Source organism: Elgaria multicarinata, chromosome 3 (genome assembly GCF_023053635.1).
Source record: "Elgaria multicarinata webbii isolate HBS135686 ecotype San Diego chromosome 3, rElgMul1.1.pri, whole genome shotgun sequence".
NCBI classification, from domain to species: domain Eukaryota; kingdom Metazoa; phylum Chordata; class Lepidosauria; order Squamata; family Anguidae; genus Elgaria; species Elgaria multicarinata.
The window spans coordinates 86,663,327-86,683,710 of NC_086173.1; the positions used below are offsets into that span (position 1 = coordinate 86,663,327).

At 38.2% G+C, this 20,384-nt stretch overlaps 1 protein-coding gene across 9 annotated transcripts; it reads right to left on the minus strand.

The window, feature by feature from the left end:
- Positions 1-577: 577 nt before the first annotated feature.
- On the minus strand, positions 578-13,652 carry CLK4 (CDC like kinase 4). 9 transcript variants are annotated; one of them, XM_063120809.1, is made up of 13 exons: positions 13,619-13,652; positions 10,671-10,822; positions 9,146-9,368; positions 7,899-7,986; positions 7,455-7,521; positions 6,338-6,454; positions 6,078-6,244; positions 5,890-5,984; positions 4,960-5,089; positions 4,594-4,676; positions 2,682-2,761; positions 982-1,069; positions 578-898 (listed from the first exon to the last, which is right to left on the minus strand). In XM_063120809.1, exons 2-13 carry the CDS (start codon positions 10,820-10,822, stop codon positions 758-760), a joined length of 1,431 nt encoding a protein of 476 aa, XP_062976879.1. In that variant the 5' UTR covers positions 13,619-13,652; the 3' UTR covers positions 578-757. The 9 variants fall into 9 exon arrangements, with proteins under 9 accessions (XP_062976879.1, XP_062976877.1, XP_062976878.1 ...); XM_063120807.1 differs by lacking the exon at positions 13,619-13,652 and adding an exon at positions 13,460-13,548; XM_063120808.1 differs by lacking the exon at positions 13,619-13,652 and adding an exon at positions 13,118-13,173.
- Between the last annotated feature and the right edge of the window lie 6,732 nt (positions 13,653-20,384).

Genomic DNA, 20,384 nt, shown 5'->3' on the forward strand with positions numbered 1-20,384 from the left:
TGCTATCCCACCATTTAGTTTTGAAATAGGCTGGTCAAAATAATAATATTTGTGCCCTTTATGCAGGCTTCCTTCCTTATTTGATTTATCTCAAGCTTTCCAGTTGTCTCTCATTTCTACAGGCTCATGTGTTAGAAATACTAATACTACTCAGCAGTATTGACACTATAGTTTTTCAGGAAATGTCAGTCAAGGTTCTGTTTATCCATCTCTCTCTCTCTCTCTAAAATTCTGGTGAGTAAATGTGGGGGAAATGGTTGGATGTTTAAAAAAAGAAGCAGTTGACAAGATGTTTACTACTAGTAATAATTAAATAAGATAGCTGGTAGATATATTCTGATATATATAGCTATAAGATATATAGCTAAACTAAATTTCATGTCAACGTCTGTAATATTTTAAGAAGTTAATACAATTTTAAATCTTCCTAAGCATGATAACGTATCAAGCTTGAATGAAGTGCCTTTTCTAAACACTTCTAAAAAAAACTTGTTACTAATTTTATAACTGTTAACCATGTTATATACTTATGCTAAATACCAGTAGTAGATACAGCACAAAATGGTATTACAACTCATAAAAATGAAAAAGTTTAATGTTTACATGATCAAAACCATAACTGTTCAACAAGTTAGACACAGCATCAACAAAAATGCAGGATTATATTTACAGAATCAAATATACAAAATAAATTACTTCCAACGCCTCAAACTAGGTGCTGACTGACACAGTCCTTATCACATCCTTAAGGAACAGATCAACTCAGTTCTCTGTCATCAAAGAAACAATGCTCCAATGCTTCATCTAGAGTAATTCTCTTGGCTGGATCATACTCCAACATGCGACGAATAAGGTCAAAAAGATTTTCATGGTCTTTATCATGGCAATGCATGAATTCCTGGGGAGAGGAAGAGAAAGAGCACTTTAACTACAACTCTTTGGATTCCAGAACTGAACAGAGAGAAAAAAATGCTCTCTTACCTTTAGTGGCTTACATCGTCTCCTAACATAGCGACCTGCAGAACTATGTTCATCCCAATCCAATTGGTCATGATGGAAATAATGTTTCCTGCAAACAAAAAAGCTAAATGAGCTATACACTTTTTGTTTTAATTTTGAGAAGTGGCTATAGCTTTTGCATGTAACAGCAGCAAACTGTGGTTTGATTAATTCACCCACAATTTGCCAAGGTGTGCGGAGTGTGCAAGATGATCAAGAGTAGCAGCCAGGAGAGGCAGCTGTCATTAGTGTTGTTTGTGGGTTAAATTAACATATGCTTTGTTTTTAGGTTAACTTTGGCATTTCGACATTATATTAACAGAGGACAAACACACATTCATAGGTTATGTTGCAACCATAAAGCAGTTGATGTGCTTTGCATATCCCCAGCAAATTGTGGATTAATTAACCCACGGTTTGCCCGTTACATGTGAACTAGCTCACTAACACTTCTATGGTTGCCAGATTTTATTATTCCTGTTGATTGTGCATCTAACACAACTCTCTTAGATTCCTTTCCTTACCATCTCTGTCAATCTCTAGCATTTGTCCACTTTCTTTACACTTTCTGTTTGTCTTACCTTTCATCTGGTCTTTTTCAAATGATAGTTTTTGGTTTGCTTACTAAGTCCCCCCCCCCCACTTTTGCCAGGTTTTACAACTTTTGCAACACATTCCTATGCACATCTACTCAGATGTAGGTCCCATGGAGTTCAATGGGCTGTTTTTCAAAGGGACATGTACATAAGACCTGTTTTAAGTCTATCCTTGTATATAATATGGTAGTTAAAGCTGGGTACCCATTACCTGCTTCTCTTACTTATGCTCCCCGTGCTCTTTTTCCTCTTTCTCAAGCACTTCTCCTCTATTGCCCCAACCTACTTCTCTCCACATGGATGCCTTTCCCTCACCCATTGTTGCTCCCTCTTTCTCTGACTTGCACACAAACCTGAGCTTCTTTTCTCTATTGCCATTAATTTCTCACAGAAGAGAGAGTAGCAGCCAAGTGACGCAGCTGTCATTAGTACTGCATTTCACAGTGGAGGACTAATAACAGCCATTGTGGTGCACAACCTCAAAACCATTGCTATGTATTTTAACCAGGAAGTAAATACCACTGAGTTCATGACCGCAGGGATAAGATTGAAAGGGAGGACGGGACAGCTTTTTCTGCAGTTCAAGTTTCCCTCTTTCTCAAAACAATATTTGACAACACAATTCACTGCATAATAGCAGTGGCAGGAAACCAAGTATAGGTTCTAGTCAATCTTCAAGAGCAGTTCAGCTGGGGGTAATATGGAGATGGGGAGGAACACAGTTGCTGGCTTGTTTGGGAACAACAAACCATGAACTACAGTTTGGACCTTACAACAAGCTAGACAATCCTGGCTCAAGTGAAGGCAGGGGAGTGAATAGGCTGTAAGCATGCTGTACATTATATAGCAAACTGGGATAAGTTCTTTCCAGAGGGGTTAGTCTGTTGCAGCAAAAGCAAGAAAGCGTCCTATGATACTTTAAGGACTAAGAAATTTATTGTGGCATAAGCTTTCATGGATTACAGCTCATAATGAATTTGTTAGTCTTTAAGGTGCCACAAGACTCTTTGTTGGTCAGGATAAGCTAGGAATCCTGGCTTAACAATTTGTGTCAATGTAGCTAGTAGTATTACAAACTTTTATTACCTTGATTTTTTAATCATGTGCACTGGTAAAGGCCCTAGTATCCTCTCCATCATTGCCAGATGTTCCTTACTATCATGTGTCTGGGAAGAGGAGGAAAAAAAATGATGTATGCAATATTTATTCTACAATATATATCAACAGTTAAAATCAATAAAAAAAAGCCTTTGATCATAAACACTGTTTAGAATTTAGTTACAGAGCAGTATGGAAGTATGTTTCAAAAAGGCAAATCTCCTTTGTCCTTCAGGAGCGGGTACTGAATCCTGTGACTTAGGGTGCAATCTATTGGGATAGTAAGCTTCTGAACTCGGAGGCTTACTGCCATCCAATGCAAAGAGTGGAGGTGAACTTTGTCTCAGTGCTCCTCCCATTTTGCATTTTAGCTAGGCGGCCTTTTCGCCTTTCTAGATGGGGCTCCATGGAGCAAGAGGGGGAGGCCTGGTTATATGCATAAGCTGTCCTCCCCAGTCCCCTCCTCTCCCTGCCCACAGGGACACCCTCTTTCCCTCCTCTTTGAGGTTGCTTTTGCAACCTTGGAGAGGCAGCTGGCACAGTTCACTCAGTGCCAGCTGGGAGGTGGAGGGGAGCTCAGATTCCTGGCTCTGAAGTTGGAGCACTCAGATCCAGGAATCGAAACTGTCCTATGGCCTACCAGACTCAGTTAACGGGCGATAGAATTGCTCCCTCCATGTTGTTTATCTACACAATTTATTTAGCATCAATATAAAGGGCAGCACCCTATGCTGCCTTTGTTCCAATGGGACTGCTGTGGGTCTTAGCAACTGGAAATTAGTGAAAATGCTAATTTTTGGACAAGTGCAGGTCAGCAGAGTACGCAGAAGAGGGTTATGCTGACAGGTATTATTTTAGGAAGCGCTAATGTCCCATTGTGATAGCGGTGCATCCCACTGGTGCAATAGATTAAGCAGGAATGCAGAGGTGGTATAGCAGATTTCCCCAATGTGACACCTTCAGGTGTCACAGCGCTTATGTGCACCTCCAATGGTGCCTATGAAGTGGTCGGTCCTCAATGTTTTTAACTTACTGTTTTCCATTTTTAATATATGTACATGGATTTATAAGAAATGCATACAACATTCTACCAATTATGCATAGATTTCAATGGAAGCTGACTAAATATCCAAATAAATATCCATTTGAAGGTGGCAACTATATGCCACCCATTTAAATACTGAAAGTGTTTTAAGGTCCGCAATCCATTGCATTATAGGTGGAGAATGTTTATCCATCCAATGTTGTAATATCAGTCTTTTAGCTGTCAGAAGGGTGTGAAAAATCCATTTACACTGGCCATTTGTTAATTTCCATGAAGCAGGTAAAGAGTTTAAAGGAGTGTGTATGCCGATCTACTGATTAAGCATTTTGTGGTGGTATCCATAGCAGCTTCTTAAATTCCCAAATGTGCCCATGGGTCCAAACAGATTGGGGACCTCTGCAGTAGAGGATATTGCTCAAAGGGGAGAATCCAATATCACACAAGTGGACTTTTGCTTGCTCAGTGAGCATGTTGGTGGACCCTCAGTGCACATTTGGGGAGGGCATGGGGGACTGAAGAAGATAGGAGCGTTGCCTTTGTTCCCATTCTGCTATTGGAAGATGTTCCGTTAGTGGGATGAGATAATTCGATTCCACCACTACACTTTCCAGTATCTTACTGAATAACTTTAAATTGTTTCTTCAAACAACCACAGCCAAATCTTTTATACTTAGAATGTTACAAAAAATGTAGAAGGCCAATGTACATTTAACATTTTGACTACATAAACATTTAACGATCTTAACGATATCGTTGTAAAAATGTCAATTATCAAATCAGAACGCTAACTTATTGAAGTGGATTCAGGATTGCAGTTTTAAGTAGAATGTCCCAAATAGAATGACATGCACTTACCTGAAAGACAGTAAAACCAAGGTAATATTCAATCAGGATGCATCCTATACTCCAGACATCACAGGGCTGTGACCACCCAAGTGCTATAACACAAGTCATAAAATCTGCATTATTTCACAATGCTGCTCAAGTTGGAAATCCGTGAACTAACATTTTCTGCATAATGTTCAGGTTATTTCACATAAACTGTCCATGTGTCTCTTATTTCTACCGTTTTCCTCAACTTTTATAAAACATACAGCTAAGAATGAATACTAAAATTAAATATTTTAAAACCAGTGATGATTGAAATAGAGATTTTCTTGAACAGTTATATTTCCAGTAGAATGTTTTTTAGAAACCATGATTGTGAAGGTCTCTACTAACCTAATATAACTTCAGGTGCTCTGTAATGTCTTGTAGACACTAAAGTGCTGTGATGGTCATTATCATATGTTGCACTTCCAAAGTCTACGACTTTAATATCTGAGTTTTTCAGTGTGCGCTCATCCTGCTTCTGCAACAAAGTCAAAATACACATGATTTTTAAAGAAGTTGTATTTCTTGAATCTTTCATAAATCAAATATATAATCACCCATGGAATATCTCTTAATATAAACTTGCTCTCAATGCAAAAACTAAACAAATCAAGGTTTTTGTAGATTAACTCTATCTTGTTTTATCATTCATGTATATGAAACTTACAAAATTTAATAGCATTTACCTTCTCCCATCCTATATGGGAACTGGATAATAGGTCATCTCTAAAACTATCTGAGACAAGCTTAATTTAGAAAAGCCATGCTTTGTACGAAGAGAAATTATATAATAACTAATTTAAATTAACTAAGTCTTAAACAAAATACACTAATTTAAAAAAGTTAGTTACACAAGCTATACTATATCACTCTGCTTTGTGAGATTTCACAGCAACCCGTTTCCAAAATTGCAGACTAATGATATGACAAGAAGCGTAACTACTGTCTTTTTTGGTTGTTATCAACACATCTGCTGCATCTTCTAATCAATGTTCTTAGAGGTAGAACAGAGAAAGAAAATTGATTTTCTTGGTCTATACCTTTACTATCACTTATTCAATAGATTTTTTGTCTTACGAACTACAAAGTACATAGGCAGAACATATGAAGCTCACAGTATTTAAGAAACAAAGCACTTCAGTATCTCTTATGTTTTGGCAAAGCAAAGGCTGTTTGGTGCAAGTAAAACCTATGATTCTATATGGCATGTTCAATTATCAAGAATAAAAAGGTGTAAGGAGAGCCCACAGGGAAGAACCATTAAGCAAGTGAACTTACCACATTAGAATTGTACTTTAATACATAATCGGACTCTACAAATAAAATATTTTCAGGTTTCAGATCTGTATGAGTCAACTTATTGTGGTGCAAGACTGCAAAAAGAAAAAGAGGTGGGAACTCAATACTTAAATCAATGCCTACCATTTTAGGCTATGGATCAATTCTTAAACACAGAGTTTACTTACAGTTTATAGATTGACAAATCTGATAAGCCATCTTCCTAATAAGTTCAATAGGAAAAGGCAGGAAACTATTTTCTTTAATAAAATCATAGGTACTGAGTCCCAGTAGCTCAAACACAATGCAAACATGGCCATGATGTTCAAACCATTCCAGCATCTGTACACAACGGCTAGGGGGGGAAAAGCGACCAGAACAATAATTCGATGAGACAATCAATCACTTCATATCTTAATATGGTGTTCCTATTCTACTTTATACTTACAATGTACTGTCAGGATCCAAGCTATTTAAATGCTCCAGTATCTGAATTTCTGAACGAGCTGCTTCTCTGTATCTACCAACATTTTTCACAATTTTTATAGCTACATGCATTGCTCTCCTACAGGAAAAAATGAAATATTGTGAATTAACTGTGTCCATTCTCAAGCAAGTGTCAAACATTCCATAACAGCCTGAGCCATCAGCAGATGATAGTTATTGTCTACTTATTAAGTGAAGTTTTGAGGTTGAGACCAGAAAATTTATCAGTGCAATTTGAACCAGCCCATACATCAGCAATATGTAGTCTAGGTGGCAGGTGCATGCATACAAAAAAGCACATTGGCTAAGAACCTTTACACATTATGCTTACACAAAGGCAAGTCTACTTTTATGACATTCACGTGGCTATCCTTATAATCAATCCTTTGTTAGTATCTGAAAAGTTCTTATCAGCTACGTTACTATATGATAATAATGGTCACTGACGTTTGAATTCATGGCCATATTCTCAACTTCACATATGATCTGGCAGTTACCAAGGCCAGGAATAACTAGCAGTGATTCACAATTAGAGGAAAAGGCAAGTTGTAAACAGTTTGATCAATTATAAAAGTATGTTAAGTAAGAATAAAATAGTTCAAATGCACTTCTCAGGAGGAGCTTTGGGGTAGGGGCAGGAAGAGTACATAATAAAAAGGTTACAACAGCCTTATCTCAGTTCACTTAGAACTGTGGCTATGATTTGGGGGGGGGGTGGCATTTTCAGACAAGCTCTTAAGAGAATCACTGCAGCAACCCTCACAGCCAAAGAATTAAGCCAATTTAAAAATGCAACGGAGGCTTGCTTTATCAGCTGTGAAATATGAAGCAGTGAAAATTACAAAGAAAGCTCCTTTACACATGTGTAACTGGTTCCTTTGGATCATGATGTTTGTTTTATCCAATAACCATAGAAAGTTTGTCTTATCCAATAACCACAGAAATTTTGTAAGTATTACAGAAAGGCTTTTATGATTCTTAATTTGTGTCGATTTAATAACATGTGCATTGGACTTTCTACCTTCAAAGGAAGACATTTGTTCTGCCAATATCTTTGGAGAGAGATATGGTATACTTACATGTGGTGATCAATGCATTCTACCACTTTTCCAAAAGCACCCTCCCCTAAAGTAGCAATAATTTCATCTAAAAAAAAAAGAAATAAATGATGGGTATTATTGAACTAATTGAAAAAGATGAAAGCTATTGAATATGTCATTATAAAAAACATAACTTAAGTGTCTGTCTTTGAACATGTTATTTTATTGGATAGGTGTCATGAAACAGCTATCTATCTATTAAATTAACCTTAAGCTTTATTTACTATTGTGGTATCTGAATAACAATATTGAAAAATACAGAAAAGAAAGGAAATGTAAAATAATACAAAGGCAAAATAAAAGACAAAAGAAAGCAATGACGGTTTCTTAACCCCCCACCCCCCACTCCTTCTCTAACAAACTAATCTAAACAGATGTTTTGCTGAACAGTTGTTTTTAAAAGTGTTGAAAAATATTCTATACATCTTGCTCTTAGTACGTCTCCACTTTGACAGATCAGATGACCCTCCTCCTCCTCTACACTCCTGGATCTTTTCCTTCGGTGGCTCTTCTGGAAACGGCACCAAGATCGTCCAGCCAATCAATATATCACAGTGAATTCAAGGTAGAATACGCAATTCATTCAGCGGGGATATTCAGGTATTCAGTTACACACCAGGCCACGAACAGTTGGCAGGAGCAATTTCAAATTCAGTCCCCAGAAATTCACAGGGCACAGTTTATGTTACAGAAGAAAAACATGGCAAGGAACAGATTTTCAGATACATACTTAGAGTTGTAAGACAATAGAAACACAACACAATTTTGTTGCTTAAATAATAGATTAACTGAAGACTGAAACTAACTAAATATTTACTTTTGCTATTTGAAAACAAAGCCTTGTAACTTGCGTGTCTACTCTTATGATGTCATAACCTGGTCAGAGCTCCTTGAATCTCTAGCAAAATATTCTAAAATAATAATTTCAATTATTACAATCAATAGGAGTTAAAAAATATCCCATATCTAGAAAAGCTAAAGGGAAAATATTATTCAAATTGTTTAAAATTTAGTCTACAACCAAATATTCTGACTGCATGCATTCAAAAGTACAAATACATTTGAATTTAATCTTTAATAAACTTATTAGTAGAATTATACTGCTTAAAGAAAATCCTTACTCCTTTCATTACTAACTAGTAGAGTGAAAGGTTTTCCAAGAGTAAAAAAGAAAAATTAATGGCCAACATTTGCTTGAAACTAAATTACTGCAGAGAAGCACATTGAGTTCATTACAGACACAATGACATTTTTCATCCCCTAATTCCATTTAAATAAATACCTTCTGTCTTTAGAGATGGAATAGAAAGAGTTGCTTCATAATGTTGTAAAACTAATTCAAATGACAGCATTACTTAGCTACTTTTCCTTACCAGATGTAATTTGAAATACTAAGAAATTATCCGAGTTTTCCAAAATAATGGACAAATTAGGCCAAGAGAAAACTCATATAGCTAAGCTGAAAACTCATGTAGTTGATACTATACAAATGTTCTCAAGTATCTTAAGTACATACACATTCAAACATACACACAAGATTAAGGGAAGTCAAGTTTGATTCTTTATTACAAACTTCCCAAGCATTTATACTCAACGAATCTCACACTTCACGAAGAAACTTAATACCACTAATATATTTATATATATATATATTTAAAAAGTATACATACCGAATGTGAGCTGTAACTAGCGTCCTGTTTCTTATGCTTTCTTTTATGACTAGTTTTTCTGCTTTGACCAGAGGATTTGCTATAATGATGGTGGTGACTCTTTTCATAATCTCTGTGATAATGCTTCTGGTCATCTACTTCACAGAAGTAATTTCTATATTCCTCAACGTATCTCCGGTCATGACGGTCTCTCTCATGTGTGGAGCTATCATCGAAGGAACTACTGAAATTATATTTACATTATTTTTCCAGGATTTAAAAAACTTGTTCAAAACATAAAGTTATTTTATAGCTCTAACTGATGTTCAAATATAATTATGGAAAATTAACATTAGAGCCCTGTTTATCTACCGCTCATCAAAAGGATGAAACTATTTCTGCTAGTTATTCAAGAGAGACTATTAAGTTCTCACATACATGACAATTATATGAAAACCACCATCAAACTCACATTAGTACAAAGTGCTCCAAAAAAGCATAATCAGACGTAATTCAAAGTGTCACTGAGTTCAGCTTCCCTGACTTCCAAGAAACCCATAATCTGTCCCATCTCTTGAGGACGAGGGCTACTGACCCAGGACAACACAGGGTTAGTCTCTCTATTCAGAGACCTCACTCCATTCCATTTGAAGATACTCAACAGCCTTCAACCAACTCACTCAACATCCTTCAACCAACTCACTCATCTGTTGCCAGGTTGGGTGATAAAGTATTTCATCTTGGCAAGCAAGAATGTTCAGAAATGGATTTTGTATTACAGCAGTGGGACTCCCAACTGTCAATGAAGTATACTGGCCAAGTTTTCTTCCTCCATCCTTCCCTTCCTGGGAATATTGCAGATTTGACTGGGGTCTGGGAAACAATATTTTAAATTTATATCAAGTGATGCTCAGTCTGTTTCTTTTCCGCCCATGTGTAAAGCTGCTTCCTCCATAGTCTCTTTTGACACCCCCTTACTATTCTTCTCCTGGAACTGAGCAGTTTTAGCTAATTCCTGCCACCATCTCTCATATTGAGGATAGATTCCTTCCAAATACCTCCTAGTGAAGAAGCTCCTGTGCCACTTCATTCCAACTGCATGTACATTTTTAAGAACAGGCAGGTTTCTTTTGTAAGAGCGCTCCGGCTATTGGGCGGTATAGAAATGTAATAAATAACAAATAAATAAATAAATAAATAAATGTACTGACTGACTGGCTAGGGTAAGGCAGAAGGCAATTTCAAATTTCCTTTTACTTGCCTGCTTCTTTCCCTCTAAGACTCTGCAGTCTTTCCCCAGCCCTACTTACAACTGGTTTCTCTCCGTACCTCACTTTCCACACTAGAAAGGAAAAATAACAAGACCAATTCCCTTTGTTTTGTTCTCTGGAGACCAGGGTTAGAAAGGGGAGCTGCTGCAGAGAAGGACAGAAAAACGCACTGGATTTCTTTGGGAGAGAGGGAAAGGCTCTGTTTGAGTCAATGGAAGATTTAAGTTGCATCTATTTATAATCAGGATATCACAATTAAGCTCAGAGTTATTTACCTGTCTGCAGGTTTAAGTGATTTATAGCATTTGTGATCTCTTTCACTGCTGTGAGACCTCCTCCTGCTCTTTTGGCTATTGGTGCTCTTTTCTTCATCCACACTCTTTCTCTTCTCCCATTCAGAGCAATGGCTTCGCTTTGAGTGCTTCATCTATTACAAGAAAATATACCAAGGCAAAAGTGTTACATGATAGAGCGATGAAAAATTTAAAATGACAGATTAGCAACACAATCTGATACAAGTTAACTCAAAAGTAAGTACCAATATGTTCCTAGATAAGTGTGCATAAGAGAGTAACTTAAAGCTATATTTATTTGGAAGTAAGCTTTACTAAACACAATAGGGTTTTCTTCTGTATTAACATGCAAAAGTTTGGGTTTAGAAATACTTTACATCTGTGAAAGTACGCAGGAAGACATTTTGGGACAGAGGAGCTATCAATTTTATTTATTTATTTATTACATTTCTATACCGCCCAATAGCCGGAGCTCTCTGGGCGGTTCACAAAAATCAAGAACAATGGGGGGAGCCCTGTTGCTCTTGTATTCCAACCATACTTCATTTGAACCTGGAAGGCTACATTAGCCCAGAGGGGAAGGTGGCACAATGAACGTATGGAACAATCTATATTAAAGAAAATGAAAATACAATCAGATTATCTTTTCTCCGCTATTTATTATAAACATATTTATAGGCTGCCTTTTAGGAGGAGATACCCCTTACAAGACACCTTACATGATCATTAAATACAAATTAAAACTGAAGTCACACCATTATCTAACATTAGCCCAAAAATTGTTTAAGAACAAAAGCAGCAACAAAATAAAAAATACTGCACATTTCAAATGACTCAATAATTTTAGACCTGCAGCAATTAAAATTCAAAAGAAAGTAATTCGGAATACAAAATGGCAAAGTACAGGTCATACACACCTTAGTGGGCAGAATTTTCCACAGTATGGGGCCAATACTAAGACATCTCTCATGTCTCCCAACTGGATCAACCTTAATAGCGGGCATACAAGCAGGGTCTCTGAAGCAAAATGTAATGCTTGGGCAGGTTTGTATGGGTGGAGGTGGATCTTCAAGTAACCTGGTTCTATATACTGTTTTGGGCTTTATAGGTCCAGAGAACATTGTTTAACATTTTGCTTTATATTCCACCACAGCTCTGAAGGTGAACTATGGCTTTAAATCCTGACTCACTGAATGACATTTCACTATTTACAGGCTCTTAATACTACATATACATTTAAAGGTATCATAGCAGGCCACTTTAGGCCTGGCTAAACTGTGTACTCATGTAAATCAGAATGCAGTAACTACAGTTTATTTCATAAAACACCAGGGTGGGACCTAAAAACAATAGCAGCTTTCCCATAAGCAGGGTGTGAGTGGGTGTGGGAAGGAACTCAAAATACGTCCCCTAGATCATGATTTTTTTTGTGGAAAAAATAAAATAAAATCTCGTGCTCCCCCCACCCTGCTCCAGAAGAGCTCTGTGCCCGGTTCCCGGTTCCTTGCGGGGAGCTGGGGGAAAACTGCGACGGTGGGCCACACGTTCCGCGGTATCGGGATCATCCTGAGACCGTGTGAAAAACTGGGATGGAAGGGTAGGGCGATATCCCAGGGAAAGGGAGGAATCATCCCTCCCTGCTCCAGGGATGCCGTGTGTGTCATGTGGGCATCCCCGGGATATCGCCCTGTCTAGCCATGCCCTATATCTTCTATTACCGTCTATCACTTAGGTCATACACTGAAAAAAACTAGGAATCATGTATATGCAATTTCTGGATTCTACTACTTTGCCCCAATCCACATCCCCATTCCTACCAGAAAGAAAGATACTGAAATCAGTGTCCTGTGCTCTTATGTTGCAGTTATTTTTTCTTATTTATAAGAAATAAGACTCTCTTATCTAAATGGGTATCTCAATTTCCCCTGAGTTAGGAGGAGAAGGGGAATAATAGTTGCCAGGTACTTAAATATGTTAGGATAACGGTACACATTTTCTATTACCTGTCTGTCTTGTGGGCCTGTTTTGAGAAGCAGCCAGTGAATTTCTAAAATAAGGGCTCAAACGTGTCTAGATATCACAAAAACACCAAATCCCCCACCAAATTTCTGGAAGGCATTTTCACCACTAATCACAAACATATCAAAGCTTCCCGCGATTATTTGGTGCTTGAGGTTTGCATCAGTTGGTTTAACTCACATTTGCAGGAATTAAGCACGACAACTGAAATTAGTTCTAATAGTCCCTGGTTCTAATTGATCTGTGATCTTCGTCAACGTGTCCTAAATAATTCAGTTTGAATAATTTCTTCTATACTAAGGAAATAATGCTTTAACCCCCGCCCCGCACGTAACAAAGTGCTCCCTGATATTTTAAAAGCTTTGACACTGGAGGCATTCGGGGGTTGGGGCAAGATGTCTACGTTTTACCTATCATGGGTGCGGAGGGGACATTTCGTTATTCTTTCAGTAGAGAGACCATGGCATTAGTCTGCACTTATTGAAAGGTATTCGTTCCTTCAAGAAGTTAGAAATTGCAGCCCCCGGTTTATCCTACGCGCAACCCTGGCACTTTCTTTCCCTCGCCTCCCTACTGCATCGCAACCTCGGACTCCAGTGCGGGCTGAGGAAGGAAGGAAGGAAGGAAGGAAGGAAGGAACAAGCCTGCTTCAAGATGGAACCCGAGAGAGGCCAAAAAAAAAAAAGGCTTTTTGCTTCAGACCGACTTTCCTGCTTTGACAGGAGAACTAATAGGACGCTTCCGTCACTTACAGTTAGTGAAGACCACGGTCTTCTCCGTCAGCAAACAAACAAAATGGCGGATTCCTCACTTCCCCCCACCTTCAGAATTGCGGGATTACGTCATACGCGCTCAGGTATATAGACTTACAAATATATATACTTATAGAAGAACACACAATGCTCAGCTACCTGGATTACGTTGAACACTCTTTTTTTCGGTTTCCCATCTCCCCGTACAAACAGCCCAACCTGCTTTTTGCCATATCTTGCCTGATGAAGAGAGCTGAGGATCTCGACAGCTCGTACATTTTGGTGATCTTTTGATTGGCTTAATAAAGAAGTTGCATTAATATGGATTTCTGGATTTTAGCATGGATGCAACTGTGCTGCAGCGTGTTTCTATCCTACACACGCATGGAAACAACGATAGGATGTCGTTCACTTTCTAACTCGAGTCTTATTTCGTGGGTGGGAGGACATGTGGTTGTCGTTTTAATCTTTACACCTTTAAAAAATGTCCCTGAGGTTTCCGCATCTAAGTGAGCGCTGGATTTGCTTAGGAAGGAGTCGGAAGAAGCAATTCCATTGCAGCAGCCTCGCTTCCAGTCAGCGATATTAAGACTAGACTACACTGAGGGGATGTCGTGAGCCAATCTTTCACAGCCACACACAGGGAGCTTGAAATATAGCGATATTGATAATAAAGAGTATTAGCATTAAGAGAACCTTTCGAAATAAGATCCCGGGTTAGAAATAGCGTTGGACTTTTAAGTTGCAAGTAGTGGTGTTGTTAGCTTTGTCATTGGATTGTTCGCATGTAATTGGTTTTGAAAGGAGACTTACACATTTCTGAAACAATAAATATATAAGAAGAGTATGAACTCCTCTCTTTGCTGCTACTTTTAGTTTACTTTTTGGGTAGCGACGTTGCTGTCCAGTTACATCTTTCTACCTTGGATTTCGCCCTTGGTTTCTATGGCAGTTCTCACTTCCGTCTCAGAGAAACAAAACAAAGCACTCAAAAGAACCAGGAAACTCAATCTTTAGGCAATTCTGTTGCTACTCTAACTTTTTCCTATCTCCAAATCAAAAAGAGGTGAGCCTCGCCTAAAGTAAGACCCCGCCCACAATTTATCGTAGGCGGGAGTGCAGAAAGAATCTTCTGGGTTGGCTGGAGGAATGATGATGTCAGCAGCTGGAAGCTCCTCCTTCCAACCCCGCAGGTTAATTGTTTATGCCTGCAGCTGGATTCTTTGCATGTTTACTAGGAAGTAAGTCCCACTGACCTCATTGGGACTTAATGAGGAGTAAGTGTTGCTTGGGGTTACGTGATTGAAAACGTAGTGAGGAATTCTTTGTGTGTAAACAACGTCTTATTAAATAATAAGATATAGGAACGATTGGAGTGTGCTTAGTAAGCACATACACAACTTTAAGTAGCTTGATATTGGTTCCCCTCCGTCTGTACCGCATAAGGTCTGGGGGACAGTGTGGTGTAGATATGGCTCACAAAATGAACTTGAATTGTCTTCATGGAAATCTAAAATTCAAGTTTCTGCTCAGTCATTAAGCTAGCTCAGCCCAGCGTTTCAAGGGGATTTTCCTACGCCACCCTAGTTCCTTGGAGGAAGGGTAGGATACATGTTCAAATGAATGAACCAAATAATAGAATCCCGTGGTACAAGTCATCCAGAATTATATTACTCTGTACTAAATGTGTGAATGTGTCTTGCAAAAATAGCCCAAAACAATTTGGTGCCTGGTCCAAATGGTATCCTGGTGGTTGTAAATGGTAGAGAGGGTCCACTTCATCTGATGTGTTCACCTAAAGTTGCCAAATCATTGGGGGCAGTGGGTGTGATTGTAAAAAGTGAGGCCAGGGGGAATTGGTACAAATATAGTAGTAAATAAGTCATTGACATTTTGATGCCCCATCCCTCTACACATCTCTCATGTCATTTTTATCATTTTGATGGTCTAGGATAGGTAAAAATAGAATAATTAACATACTGCTATGTACCCTGAGCTATTAGGATGGGGGTGGGTGACTATTAGCTCGAATAAGTAGCAAATAATATATTATTTTATAGGTTGTAGTGAAATAGTTTGTGTTAATAAAGCATTATTTAATTTCTACAGATGCAGTCTGCAATGATGTTTAAGTTTAATAACCTGTGACGAATCCGAAAACTGGGGGATTGTTTATCCTTCTCACATTGTTTAAATTATACCGCAGTTGGTTTACATAAGAATGACAAAACTATGGAAACGTTACCATAGTTATAAGGAATCTGCTGCTTATTTTCTTACTGGTCAGAAGGTGGCAATAGTGAGTCAGCTACAGGCATTTGAACAAGATCTGAGAATGTATTTTCCCTGAAAATGAAGGAGTTATGCAAAATATCTCTCCTGCACCAATAAGAACAAACTAACTTAAAAGGCTACTATTTAGGGTACTATGAGAGTAATCCTCCCCCTCCTGAAACGTCTTGGATTTGATAGAGGATAGATGTCCCTTTGCCTGCAGGGAAGAACTCCACTGAGCAGGATCAGTTATTGTGGAAGCCTTGCTGCACCCATAGAGAGCTGCATGAGTGGAAATCTACCACTGCCTATGCACCTGCTAGTGCTAGTAAGCACTGGGCCCCAAAAAGAGAGATTTGGGGGATGGGGTGGGTTTGAGACAGTTTGTGTGAGCTGGCAGGGGTTCAGAAGTGGTTATAGATCTCTTGGATATTAGGACTGTATTACCTTGATGACTTAGAAGATAATTTAGGAAAAATATCACCATACTAGCTAGAGAGGGGCAATGACAATGACCCAGGAATTGAAGTGCTTTCCATAAAAGGAAGATCTTAAAAAGAAAGCTTCTGTTTATTGTAGCAGTGGTATATAAAAAGAAAACATGCTACCAGGTACAGTTTGTGTGTGTGTGTGTCCTTGCAGAACTATGATGGGAAAAGATACACCTGATTTAAGGTGGATTCCTGCATTGAGCAGGGGGTTGGACTCGATGGCCTTATAGGCCCCTTCCAACTGTACTATTCTATGATTTCATTTCCCCTTCTGTGTAGCTAATAAAGTTATAAGGGTCCTTTTAGTGTCTGGACCTTAAATTGAGCTAACTAGGGAAGTCTTCAGAGAAAGGGACATCTGGTAAACTGGGCCAAGCCAGACTTTGGGTCCCCTGCTCCAATGGTGCACAATAGACAGGTATGCCAAGTAGCAGCACTGGTGCCAGGCTTTGCTCTCCCTCCTCCCTTTGCAGCAACACTACTGCTGAGGGGGGAGCAGCAGGACAAAGACAGTAGCAGCCTAGGCCTAAGCCTCCCCTGGCTTCCCTTCCCCTCTCTCATAGGTATAACCCAGGCCTCTGGTACAAATATAAAATCCTCACAAGAAAAATAATGTGTGTATATATTGAAAAAGTTCAAACTCTGGACTGGCCACATGTCAATATTTTTAATTTTACACTCACATTACAAAATTTAGAAACCATAAACAGTTCAGGCAAACTGTTAAAACACAGTATAAATTAGGTTTGTCATACAAATTCTGTACATAGGTAAATTAGCTTGTATATGACTGACAAAAGGGTTTCATAACAATCTCACAGTGGTATAAAAAGCATAGGAACGGGATGAATGCTAAAAACATGAATGCAGAATGGGATGTTTTCATCACCAATGGATATCGTCTATTTATGAACATGCTGTTTTGCAGTATTAATGAAAGGCAGGGTAAGTATATCACTATCAACATTTTGTAAAGATATGTACAATAATAAAACCATAACATCCTTCCCCCCCAAGTAACTTGTTGTTTTTCCACCAAAGCAGTCAAAGTATTAGTAATGATTTGAGAACTTTAAATTGCAAAGCTACTCTGTTAATGATATATGGATTCCAGTCTGACCTGAAAAGTCACAAAATGAAGAGAGCTGTTTTGAAAACACAAATTACAAGGGAGGAAAACTGCTACACCTTCTTAGTACTCACAGATTCAAGGAACAGCTAAGGTGTTTGAATAGTATCAGTTTTTTCAGTGCATTTTGTTCTTGTGTGTGTATGTGTGTCTGTCTGTCTGTCATGACACATTTCCCATTTTTGCAAGCAACATCTTTAGAGATCTTCTGTTACAATTTTAGTTATACCTAATGGTTTGGATCCAGACTTCGGTCCCACTGAATCATGATTTATGATCCAATTTATTTAAAAAGTCTGTATTCCATTAATTCCCAAGCTGCTGAACTAGTTACACGCGCCCAGTGGATCTTTGAACAGGTCCTTACACAGTAACTTCCAATGCTCCATAAGAAACTGATTCTAGAACATTAATAAGCAGCTTATGTTATGGCATGGCAGTCTACAGTTCTTTCTTAATGTCTAGATAACAAAGAATCTCACAGAATGTGTCCAAGTTCTTAGGCAAGCCTAAAGCAGGTTTTTTTAGATCCTACCCAATGTAAAGTTTAGAATGTCTAGTAGTGCTTCTAAGTTCTAGCCTAAAAGATAGTTTATATGATCAGCAAATATAAGTGTTAACATTTTTTCCTGGACTACATCACATGTATGTGATGTTTCAGTGATACCTCATCCTCATCACAAAGGCATGCACAAAGAGCATGAAAGCTAGACTCAGGCTGCAGTCCTATAACCACTTATCTGGAGTAAGCAACATTGAATAATACGGTTTATTTCTTGAGTAGATATGTTTAGTTATACTGAAAAACCTTTCCCCTAGCCTGCTAATTTTGGATGTTCACAAAGTGTTCTCTAAGGTACAGCATACAAACATAGAACCCACCCACGCCCCTGTGGTTGTATGGTTCTGGAAAATCTTTACATGATTCTGCTGCACATTTATAAACTAGTCTTAAGAAAGCAATAGCAGAAGCTGCAACATTTTCAAAGATTTGCAGCAGATTTTTTTGTGAACTGTTTTGTTGAAACAATGTACACAGCAGACATAAACATTTTAAAAGCCAGAATTCTGGAATGCAAAACACACACACACACACACCCCAAAAACCAAACACCTGTTTCATTTTCCCCACACCGAACATTTACGCAGCAATTTTGCTTCTGTTTATTAAGTCTTTATTCCAAAGCAAGTTAATAATGGCATGGCTGAAGAATAACGGCTGGGATTCTAAGAGCCCTGGGAGCAATTGGAAAGTGCTTCTGCATTCACACAGGAAGGTGAGGGGATTGCTGGTTTTCTTTCCATCTACAACCCCTTTGTGCTATGTCGAATGCTGCTCTGGGGGATAGATTTTTTTGGTGATAAGGGAACCCCCTTAAAAGCCCTAATGTGTGAGCAGAATGGTCCATACAGTCCTTTGGATCGCAGGATTAAAGCCTGCTGGGAATTATCTTGTGAGCCTCTATAATCCAATAAGGAACAGTTCAGATCTTATGTTTTCACATGCATGATCACTCCTGAAAGTAACTTCTGGTGCTCAATATTCATAAAAATATAATGCACCTTACGTTTGCTACATGATTTTTCTATGTACAACTTGGTTTGTAGGGAGGCAAGATGTGTTTAACACACTCAGAATAGGGATTTCAAAGGTATCAGTTACCCACAGGAACAATTCCCTGTGTAAAAAATGTATCATATCTATTAGCAACTTCCATTAATTAAATAAATATTTACAGAATCAGAATTACCACATGTTCCATCTTTTGGCAAAATCTGTCTTCTGCTTTGCAACTGTTCTCAAGAATTGGTCTTACACACCAATCCTAACCACACTTATTTGGAAGGCTATCTAATTTAGGCTGCACCCCTAAATGTGCTTAGTGTAACAGCCTAAAACACTAGACTGACTCCATGCTCTAAAATCCTACACTGGATTCCCAGCTGGACAAAATAGGTGCTGCACTTCCTATTTTAAGAAAGGACTGTGACCATCAGAACGTATGGTGCTATCAATTCAGAGCAATGAACACATTGGGTGCCATCTTTTGGATATTAATCACACAGGTAGGATTATTTATATATTTAGCAAATATATTACCTGCTTTTCATTAAAGATAACAGAGGAGGAAGAGAATGAGCATATAAGGAGGAAGGAGAACATGTGACTATTGGTGAAATAGGGCTCCATTAAAATCATTGTCACCTGTTGCAGATCAAACATGACAAAACAGATAATTTTCAATTATGTATTTATGCTCGGTACATATGATCTGAAAACATCGTTTTCATTCAGCAGAGATGGCTGCTCAAATTTCAACACACTATATAATGTTCTACACATTATCAAGCCTTAGGCTATCCCACTGTTTTTGTAGTGGAATGAAGGAGAACATACTATTTTCTTTAATTTCTGGCTTCTTTGAATAAGAAACCACTTCCCATTTTCTATTTGCTACTTAGAATATTATTGAACAAGCTCTTTTTATTTTACTGCTGGTGGTACTGCTATTAGTGCAACACCAAATAGATCTAGAATTATTGGAAAATATATTAAATGCTGTTTCATGATAGAAATCTACTATGATGCAGCTTTTCCATTTTTAAGCACACCCACATTCTCTTCAGGTCCAGCTCTGCTGCAATGCAACACAATGGGAATTGTAAGCCGCCTGCTATATTGGTCTTTATTTTTAACAAGCATTTTTTCACGCTTGTTAAAAATAAACAATTCTATGGTTAAGAATCACATGCAAATAAATTTCAATTTTAAACTCACAGAGTTTTCCTAGTTACTGCACTTGAATGTTAATCATGGTATTTGAAGTTAAGCAAGATTGTTATTCTAGAAAGCTATAGATGCATGCGTGAGAGAGCTTCTAGTGTAATTGATTGTTTCTTTGACATATTTACTGCAGCTGTTCGCTCACTGATTTTTAACTGAAACATAGCTTGCTCGTCCAGTTGTGTAAGTGGCTGCAGCAGAAGTTTCAAAAACATTTTTGCCAATTTGCCTGTTCTCCCTGGTGCT